This window comes from Tupaia chinensis, unplaced genomic scaffold (genome assembly GCF_000334495.1).
Source record: "Tupaia chinensis unplaced genomic scaffold, TupChi_1.0 Scaffold000214_1, whole genome shotgun sequence".
Lineage (NCBI taxonomy): Eukaryota > Metazoa > Chordata > Mammalia > Scandentia > Tupaiidae > Tupaia > Tupaia belangeri.
In genome coordinates, this window is record NW_006159689.1 from 957,694 (window position 1) to 966,634 (window position 8,941).

Genomic DNA, 8,941 nt, shown 5'->3' on the forward strand with positions numbered 1-8,941 from the left:
GCACCGGGTGGGGCCCACGCCGGCCCCGCTGCCCAGCGGCAGGGTCAGGCTGCAGTGCCAGAAACCCCCCTCAGAACGGTGCCAGGACCGCCCCCTGCCACCACTGGCCTGCCCGTCCATCTGGGCCTGCGTCCCCAGCCTGGCCAGGGCTCTGGTTCCCAGGCCCCCGAGGTCACTTCCTGCTGCCGTGAGCAGGGTGCGCCCACCACACCTGCCTGGAGAGGATGCGGGCCTTCCTGTCCCTCCTCTTGCCCCCTTCCCGCCCCTGCTCCCCTTGTGCTTCCTGTTTGGCAGGGAGGCCCCCACATTCCTCTTGCTCCTGGGCCTCCTCCCTGGCCCTCGGACTGGTGCCCTGCTGCCCACACCCGCCCGCTCACCTGGACCACTCCCGGCCTGTGCAGGGAGAGTGCTGGGCCACGGGGCCTTCGGGAAGGTGGTGGAAGCCTCAGCCTTCGGCATGAACAAAGGCAGCAGCTGTGACACTGTGGCGGTGAAGATGCTGAAAGGTGCGGCCGGCCGCTCTGCTGGACGGGAGGGGCACTGAGGGGCAGAGCTCGGAGTGACAGCCAGGCTCCCTGCAGTACCTCCCACTCAGTCAGGCCAGAAGGACCTGCTGGAACCCCGGGCCGCCTCCCTCCCTGCAAATGCCCCAGGGAGAGTGCTGACCGCACCGTAGCTCAGCAGTGGGGAGGGCAGCACTGGCCGGGCACGATATGAGGTTCCTGTGTCCCCCCAGAGGGCGCCACAGCCAGCGAGCACCGTGCCCTGATGTCAGAGCTCAAGATCCTAATCCACATCGGTCACCACCTCAACGTGGTCAACCTCCTGGGGGCCTGCACCAAGCCCAGTGGTAGGGCCGGGCACCCTGGGGCAGGGCCGAGGCTCGGGTGGGGCGCTCCGGCACTCCGGGCAGGGGACCAGGAGGGATGGAGACAGTGTGATGGTGTGGCCTGCCCGCCTCTTCAGGGCAGCCCTCCAGGGTGCCCAGTCACCAAGCAGCCCTACCTGCCCGGCCCAGGCCCTCTCATGGTGATCGTGGAGTTCTGCAAGTATGGGAACCTCTCCAACTTCCTGCGCGCCAAGCGAGAGACCTTCAGCCCCTACGCAGTAAGTGGGCGCCCCTGCTGGGGCCCCGGATTCTGCTAGAGCCCTCAGGGGTGCCGCGGGGGACAGAGTGGGCTGGGAGGTGCCTCTGCGTGACTGTTGTCCTCAGACCCACCGCGTCTGTCCACAGGACAAGTCCCCCGAGCAGCGAAGGCGCTTCCGAGCCATGGTGGAGGAGGCCAAGGCTGACAGGATGAGACCCGGGAGCAGCGGCAGGGCCCCCCACACCCAGCTCCTAAAGGGCAGGGACGGGCCAGGGCATCCTCCTCTGGCCCAGGAAGGTAAGAGCCTGGCTTTTCCTGCCCAGGGTCTGGCTGGCACCTGGTACAACCAGCCTGGGGCCTTTGGTGGAGGGCCCGTGTTGGGCTCTGCCTTAGGGACAGGTGCAGGGCCAGTTTCCACAGAGATGTGGCTTCACAGGGGGAGTAGGAGTTGGCCTTGCCGACAGCCCGGAGCCCGGGCCCAGCCAGGAATGCAGCCGGGCATGAGCGCAGCAGTGCCCCTGGGTGGGGGAGGCTGCACATGCTGGAGGCCCTGAGCCTGGCTCTCTGTGCAGCCGAGGACCTGTGGCTGAGCCCACTGACCATGGAGGACCTCGTCTGCTACAGCTTCCAGGTGGCCCGCGGGATGGAGTTCCTGGCTTCTCGCAAGGTGAGCCCTGGGCAGGCCCTTCTGGGGCACGGGGGGGACACCCACCAGTCAAGGTGACCCAGTCCTGAACTCACCCCACGAGACTGGGCCGAGGGGCATCTCTCCATTCGCAGAGGACGAAAGTGAGTCCTAAGCACGGAGCCACCACCCTGGGCCCCTGCGAGTTAGTGCAGGGCTGGGTGTGGGGGACCCCGTGACCCTGCGGCTTTCTCTGCTGTCCCTCTGCCAGTCCTGGGGGTGCAAAGAAACCGTTCCCCGGAGGAGCAGGGCTCAGCAGGGCACTCCCTGCCTGGGCCCCATGCAGCTGCAGGGGCATGTCCCGGCCGGTGCCCCCATCAGCCCCTGTGCTCTCAGTGCATCCACAGAGACCTGGCGGCCCGGAACATCCTCCTATCGGAAAGCGACGTGGTCAAGATCTGCGACTTCGGCCTGGCCCGGGACATCTACAAGGACCCTGACTATGTCCGCAAGGGCAGCGTGAGTGCGGGCCACTGCGAGGCAGGCCGTGGGGAGATCTTGCAGCCCTGTCCAGGGCAGTGCTGGCCAGGGCGACACTGACTGCCGGTCCCTCCCTGCTGCTGTGGCGGGGGTGCCTTCACGGAAGCCCTCGTGAGCTCCGAGAGCAGGGCAATGGGGTGCCGAGGGGCAGGCGGAGGGCCAGCCCACAGGTCCCAGCCAGAAGCCATGAGAGGGAGGAGCAGATGAGGGAAGGGCACGCCCGGAGCCTGGAGACCAGGCAGGAGCGTCCCAGCCCCCGCAGAGACGGAGCTGGCAGGCGAGTGTGCGTCTAGTCTAGCAAGATGGCGAGGGTGTCAGGGACCCGGCATGAGGAGGGTCCAGGCATGTCCCAGGAGGGCTCAGGGAGGAGGGCCCAGCAGGCCCAGGGCACACAGCAGCCTCCTGCGCAGGCAGCGGCACGGGTTGGGAGGTGCGGGCCCTCCGCCCCAACGTCCCTCACCACCTAGGCCCGGCTGCCCCTGAAGTGGATGGCGCCCGAGAGCATCTTTGACAAGGTGTACAGCACGCAGAGCGACGTGTGGTCCTTCGGCGTGCTGCTCTGGGAGGTCTTCTCCCTGGGTGAGTGGGGCCAGGGCTGGCAGGGTGGCACGGGCCAGGGGCAGGGTGTGCGGTGGGGCAGGTGGCTCTTGGCCACCGAGAGCCCTGCACCTGGCCCGCCCGCCCGCCTCCTGGAGGACTCGGCCTCGGACATGCCACACTGGCGCCGTCTGTGGAAGGTGTAGTGCCCGAGCTCGGGCGGGTGAGCGGACACGGGCGGCACTCAGCCCCTGCCAGCCCAGGGCCACTCGGCGCTCATTCAGAATGGCCCCCGGGACTTGGCCCATGCGAGCGCGTGGGCAGAAGCCACGTGAGCGGGTACGGTGGGCAAGGGACCAAGCTGGCACCCAGTAGTGAGGGCGGCAAGCACTGCGGACGGACAGAGCAGTGAGGGGTGTGGGCTGCCGCGTGAGCCGGGCTGGGAAGGGCCCAGCCATGTGGACGGCGCGGCAGGGAGGCAGGTAGGGAGGGCAGCCCTGAGTCCTCACGTGCTGAAGGCAGGCAGGTGTCGGGGGATGCAGCGAGGGCTCACGGAGACTTGCCCGAGACTGGCTCCCACAGCCCTGCCCAGTGCTGCTGGGACTACAGAAGCGGGGCCACTCATGGCACCCAAGTTCTGATGACGGGGTCCCCTTTAACCAAAGGAAGAGGAGTGGGGGAGGGCTGCAGAAAGCACCTCCCCCTGCTGAGGGCGGGGCAGGGGACAGTGCAGGCCAGCCTGGGAGGCTGCCTGCTCCCCGCCACCCACCCCTTCCTGCCTTCAGGGGCCTCCCCGTACCCCGGGGTGCAGATCAATGAGGAGTTCTGCCAGCGGCTAAAGGACGGCACCCGGATGAGGGTCCCCGAGCTGGCCACCCCCTCCATGTGAGTCTCCCCTCCGGCCATGCAGGTGGGGCAGGGCAGAAAGCTGGCAGGTGGGAGGGAGCACGCGAGCCTCACCCCTGCCGTGTGCCGACCCCAGGGTGCTAGAGCCGACAGAGCAGGCCTGGCCGCTGCCTGGGGACCAGTCAGTCAGGGTGGCCAGGGGAGATGTATCTAGGAGGGGACTCTGAGCTGACTCTCGGAGGGTCAGGAAGCAGCCGCAGAGGGAGAAGCAGGGTGCTCCAGACAGGAGGGGGAGGGCACCCGAAGTGCAAGCAGCCCAGGGGAGCCGGGGACGGGCCAGCTGCTGGGGCGGGCGTGCTCAGCCCCAGGCCTCGGCCGGCTCTTCCTGCAGACGCCGCACCATGCTGAGCTGCTGGTCGGGAGACCCCAGAGCCAGGCCCGCCTTCCCGGAGCTGGTGGACACCCTGGGTGACCTGCTGCAGGGCTGGGGCCAGCAGGTCTGTGTCCTGCCTTGCCTCGCCACCCTGACCCATGCTGCCTGGCAGGGGTGGTGTGTGGCCAGGCCCCGGGCCCCACCCGTCACCGTGCCTCTGCCACAGCGAAGGCCCCGGCACCGTCCACTGAACACGCGGTCCCCAGCGCCCTCGCAAGCGGGGCAGGGCCTGTTCTGTCCCCAGGGAGCCTGAGTCTGGCCTTGTCGGCCTGCAAGCAGCCCTCGTCCTCACCCTCACAAGGTGGTGACAGTCCCACACCCCTCGCCATGCCCACTCTGGCCCACACCCACCAGCAACGGGCCCTTGGCTGTGACCGGGGAGAGGCCCGCTCCAAGGAGAGGAGGGTGCTCGCCCGGCTCCGAGGCTGTGTCCCCAACCTCACCTACCTCGCCCGGAGCCAGGGCACCTGGGCGGCCATGGAGCGGATGCAGGAGGGGTGCACAAGCCATGGGCTACCGGGACCCTTACCAGCTGGTGGGGCTGGACTGCGCCCGGCCTCCTGCAGGGGCTGGTGTAATCCCGAGGCTTCATGCCCCCTCAGCCCATGTGCCCACCTCAGGGGTCGGAAATGACAGTCCCAAGTGCAGGGGTGTCGCTGAGAGGCAGCGCATGGGCGTCTCAGGCTGGCCACCTCCCCCACCCCTGCAGGAGGAGGAAGACCGCATGGCCTGCTGCAGCTCTCAGAGCTCGGAGGAGGGCAACTTCCTGCAGGCGTCCACCGTGGCCCTGCATGTGGTCGAGCCCGACAGGGACACAGAGGACAGTCCACCCAGCGTGGGGCGCCACAGCCTGGCTGCCAGGTCAGCCCACCCTTCGTCGGATGCAGGCGGGAAGGGTTTGACCAGTCCTTGAGGAAAAGTACACAGCAGCGACGTGAGATGTTCAGCTCAGCTTGGGGCAGAGCAGTGTCCACTGCCGGGGGCAGGGCAGGGAACGGGCGGGGCTGCTCAGCCCTGCGCCAGCACCGTGTGTCCGGCTCGGTGCTCTCCTCCCCTCCTCGGCCTCTCCTCTGCCCGCCAGCACCCTCCATGCCCCCGCACCACTGGTCCCCAAGCCTCCCCCCCTGCCCCGTGTTCCCAAAACCTGGGTCAGCGCCTCTAGTCCTCCCGGCTTACAGCAGGACACCTGTGGGCTGCGGTCCCTCTGGTGCCACTGGGACCTCAGGTTCTAAGGCCCTGTCCTGGGCTGCCTCCGCCTGGCCAAGTGCAGAAGCTGGCCTGGCCTGGTTCCCTCCAGCCCTGCTGGACAGCGTCCTGGGCCAGGGGACAAGGCTGTGCCCAAGGTCCCCGAGCTCCCCGTCTACACTGCACGCCCCTGCCGGGCTGTAAAGCCCCTCGCCTCCCACGGCTGAGCCCAGCAATGCACTGGAGGCTCTGTCCCCTGGAACAGGAGAGAGGGCGGCTCAGGACTGGAGAGGCCGTGCAGGGCCCCAAGGCCTGGCTGCATAGCCGGCCCAGGGCAGGGCCCAGGCAGCGCTCCGGCCCGGCCACCCTCTGTCCCCACGGACGATGTGTCGGCCTCTCAGGCAGCGCTCAGGCCCGGCCACCCTCTGTCCCCACGGGTGATGGGTCGGCCTCTCACTTTCCCAGGTACTACAACTGCGTGTCCCTCCCCGGGTGCCTGGTCAGAGGGCCTCAGACCCAGGACCCCTCGAGGATGAAGACCTTCGAGGAGTTCCCCATGACCCCCACTGCCTACAGAGCCTCCGCGGTAAGGTGGGGAGGGGCTGTGCGCCCCAGATCAGCAGGGCGACCACAGGGGGAGGCAGCTGTCAGGGAGCCCCTGGGACACGTGACCCGTGACGGAACAGCTGATCGCCCCCTGTGTGTCCCGTCAGGTCGGACTGCTGCAGCCCAGCCCCAGCCTCCCTCCCTGGTGCCCTGCACGGGCTCCTCCCCAGCAACCCAGCCCCGCCCCGCCCTGCCTCCAGTGCCCTTGGGGACCCCCAGCCACTGGGCCCTGGTGGGAATCGGCGCCTCCATGCCCCACAGCCAAGTTGGGGCTGTCCTGGAGTAATCCGGGGCTCATGCACACCACCGTGTCCACGCGAGTGGTGACCCTGGGTCCGCGGGTGCAGGCCAGGTGTGGCCAAGACCAGGCAGCTCTGAGGTTGGGGCGAGCATGCCCACTTTGTGAAAGAGGGTGCCGAGCCTCCAGACCTGCGGTACGCTGCCCAGAGCCAGGAGCCGGCCTCGTGGGGCCTAAGGGTTCTGGGTACAGCCAATGAGCACTGGCCCAGGGAGGCTGGGCAGTGGGGGCAGCAGCCAGTGCCCTCGACCAGACCCCAGGACCCACTCTCGTCTCCAGGGCCTGATGAGTACCCTGGGGCCAGGCTCTGTAAAGACCACAGTCCCCCTCAGTGTGATGCAAGCCACGGTGGTGGGGGCTGCGTCTCTGAGACGGCCACGCCAGAGCTTCAAGCTCCCAGCTTGAAGGAAAAGCACATGCTGCCGTGTGCTGCTGCTCGCTGCGCCCGGGCACGTGTGGGCCCCCGACGCTGCCAGTCGGGGCGCGTGGCCCTGGCTCTTCCCCCGCGGGGAGCGTGGCCCTGGCTCTTCCCCCGCGGGGAGCGTGGCCCTGGCTCTTCCCCGTGGGCACGTGTGTACCCTTCTCTGCACATTCTAGTCTGGCAGATGCCCTGTCAGCTCGGTGCCCACGAGGTAGCAGGTTGGAGCAGTGTGGGCTCAGGCTGGCCCCGGCCTGGTAGGGCAGCTGTCCTGCAGGAGGGCCTCGGGGGGCCACAGCCCAGGCCTGTTCTCCCCACGCAGGACAACCAGACGGACAGCGGGATGGTGCTGGCCTCGGAGGAGTTTGAGCGGATCGACAGTGGGCGCGCAGCAGAGGGCGGGCTCAGGTAGGGCTGCGGGGCCTCCTTCCCGGCTGGCGGGCGTTGCACTCCCAGCAGAGCCTGGAGGGAGGCCGGGCCTAGGTGTGCCCTGCTGTCCCGATAGCTTGTGCTCTTGGTCCCCACATTCTTGCGTGCTCGAGGTGAACCGGGATGGCGGGACTCTGGCCACCAGCCGCCTTCCTTGTCATCCCCCACCATCCCGACCTGGCAGCACCCCGGGCAGGGGTCCCTAAGCTCCTTTCCCTCTACAGAATCAAGTGACACAGCTCTGAGACTGTTTGCTTTTTAAGTGTCAGAGAGCAAGGGAGACCACCCCGCGGTGGGTGTGACTGTGTCACAACCCTTCTCCGTCCTGTTGGGATCTGGGGACACGTCACACACAGACTCAGCATGTTTTTCAAGCCACTGAGGCTGAGGCCTGAGCTGTGGCCGGCCACATGGGGTCTGGCTCCCTTGGCCGCTGGGCTGCAGGGCCGGCCTGTCCCATAACACGTGTTCGTTCCTCCCTGCCCAAGGCTCGTGTGTCCTCCCCAGCTAGAGGGAGGCCGCCCCCAACCCCAGAGGGCTGGCACTTACCCAGTGGCCCAGAGCGAGCCAGGACAGTCACAGACCCGCCATCGGGGCTGCAGCCGGCCTCCCCCGGCCCCCCCGTCGGGTCGCCAGCCGGCCTCTCCTGTCCGGCGCCCGGCTGCGTGTGTCGTCGGCTGTTGGCGAGTGGCCCATCTCCAAACTGCAGCGGTCACGTGGCCGACCCCGCTAACCCTCTTCCCTGTCTGGCAGCTGTAAAGGGCCTGGCCGGAACGTGGATGTGACCGCAGCACGCCCGGAACCCCAGGGGAGGCGGCGGCCGGACGGGGGGGCCCCAGGAGGCCAGGTGTACAACAGTGCATATGGGGAGCTGTCGCAGGCCAGCGAAGGGGGCCACTACTCGCCCCCTGCCCACACACCCCTCTTCACAGACAGCAGCTACTAAGGCCGTACCAGGCCAGGCCCTGCCCCTGCTGACCCCGGCCCTGCTGCGGGGCATGCCTGGCCGGGCGAGCAGAGGCTGAGGCCGGGCTGGGCCTGAGCCTCGGTCCCTCCCGCTCCCCGCAGCCTCCCTAGCCAAGAGGGGCAAAGCCACGGCCGGAGCCGCACTCCGGGCCAAGCTGCCCAGGGCCACCCTGCCACAGATTCGGTCACGTCACTGCAACCGTGCAGCCCTGGGTGAGGCCCGCGGGCCAGCCCGTCCGCCCCTTCCTCATGGGGGTTGCTCTCCTCCAGACGAGGTGTGTATGCTGACAGGCAGGGCCGGCCTCGAGCCTCTGTTCCCCCACAGCCATCCATACTCGGCCTCCCTCCCCATGGGAGGCTGAAGATGGCGGGGGAGGCTGTATCCCCATCTCGGAGAGCAGGCGAGGCTGGGGCAGGCCCTCCCTGGGCCTTGGCTCCCAGGCAGCGTGGACGCGGAGCCCCAGGCCGAAGCAGGCAGCAGGCAGTGCCGAGAGCGGGTCGCAGGCTTTCCCCGGGAGCACCTCGGGGCTGCCCCAGCGGCTGTGAGGGTTACTGCAGAACTTCCGTCCAGGGAGGCCAGGTCGGTCTCCCGGAATCCACATGGGTTTGCCTCTGACCCCACGTGAGGGCCATGGGGAAGACAGTGTCCGAGGGGAGGCCCTGTCCCTGCCGGGCCTAGAGCTGGTCCTGGTTTGGTTCTTCCCTCCGGGCCCGGATCTGCCACCCGAGGTCCCTGGGGGAAGAGCACGGTGCACCCCACCAGGGAGAGCCCCGTGCAGATATGAGGCCGGCCACATCGCCAGCCACGAGCACACAGGGGCATCTGGGCCCGGTGGCCTTCCCCATGCCTGGGCCTAATGCAGACACCTCAGCAGGTCAGGCACTGCCCTTGCAGGGGAGTGGCTGAGAGGCCCCGGAGGTCAGAGCTTTCTGCTCAGGCACCCCCCTCCAGCTCTCCCTGCCGGACGCC

The 8,941-nt window shown here is 68.5% G+C and overlaps 1 protein-coding gene across 1 annotated transcript in view; it reads left to right on the forward strand.

Annotated features, from left to right (window-relative positions):
* FLT4 (fms related receptor tyrosine kinase 4) overlaps positions 1–8,609 on the forward strand; it is a 24,681-nt gene extending 16,072 nt beyond the window's left edge. Inside the window, exons 19-31 of the mRNA XM_027771445.1 lie at positions 37–506; positions 737–850; positions 1,019–1,107; positions 1,235–1,385; positions 1,661–1,755; positions 2,110–2,232; positions 2,721–2,832; positions 3,576–3,675; positions 4,028–4,133; positions 4,779–4,930; positions 5,720–5,840; positions 6,899–6,984; positions 7,759–8,609. Of these exons, the coding sequence (XP_027627246.1) occupies positions 37–506; positions 737–850; positions 1,019–1,107; positions 1,235–1,385; positions 1,661–1,755; positions 2,110–2,232; positions 2,721–2,832; positions 3,576–3,675; positions 4,028–4,133; positions 4,779–4,930; positions 5,720–5,840; positions 6,899–6,984; positions 7,759–7,951 (1,912 nt within the window). The 3' untranslated portion in view covers positions 7,952–8,609. The remainder of the gene's footprint in view (positions 1–36; positions 507–736; positions 851–1,018; positions 1,108–1,234; positions 1,386–1,660; positions 1,756–2,109; positions 2,233–2,720; positions 2,833–3,575; positions 3,676–4,027; positions 4,134–4,778; positions 4,931–5,719; positions 5,841–6,898; positions 6,985–7,758) is intronic.
* Positions 8,610–8,941: the final 332 nt, after the last annotated feature.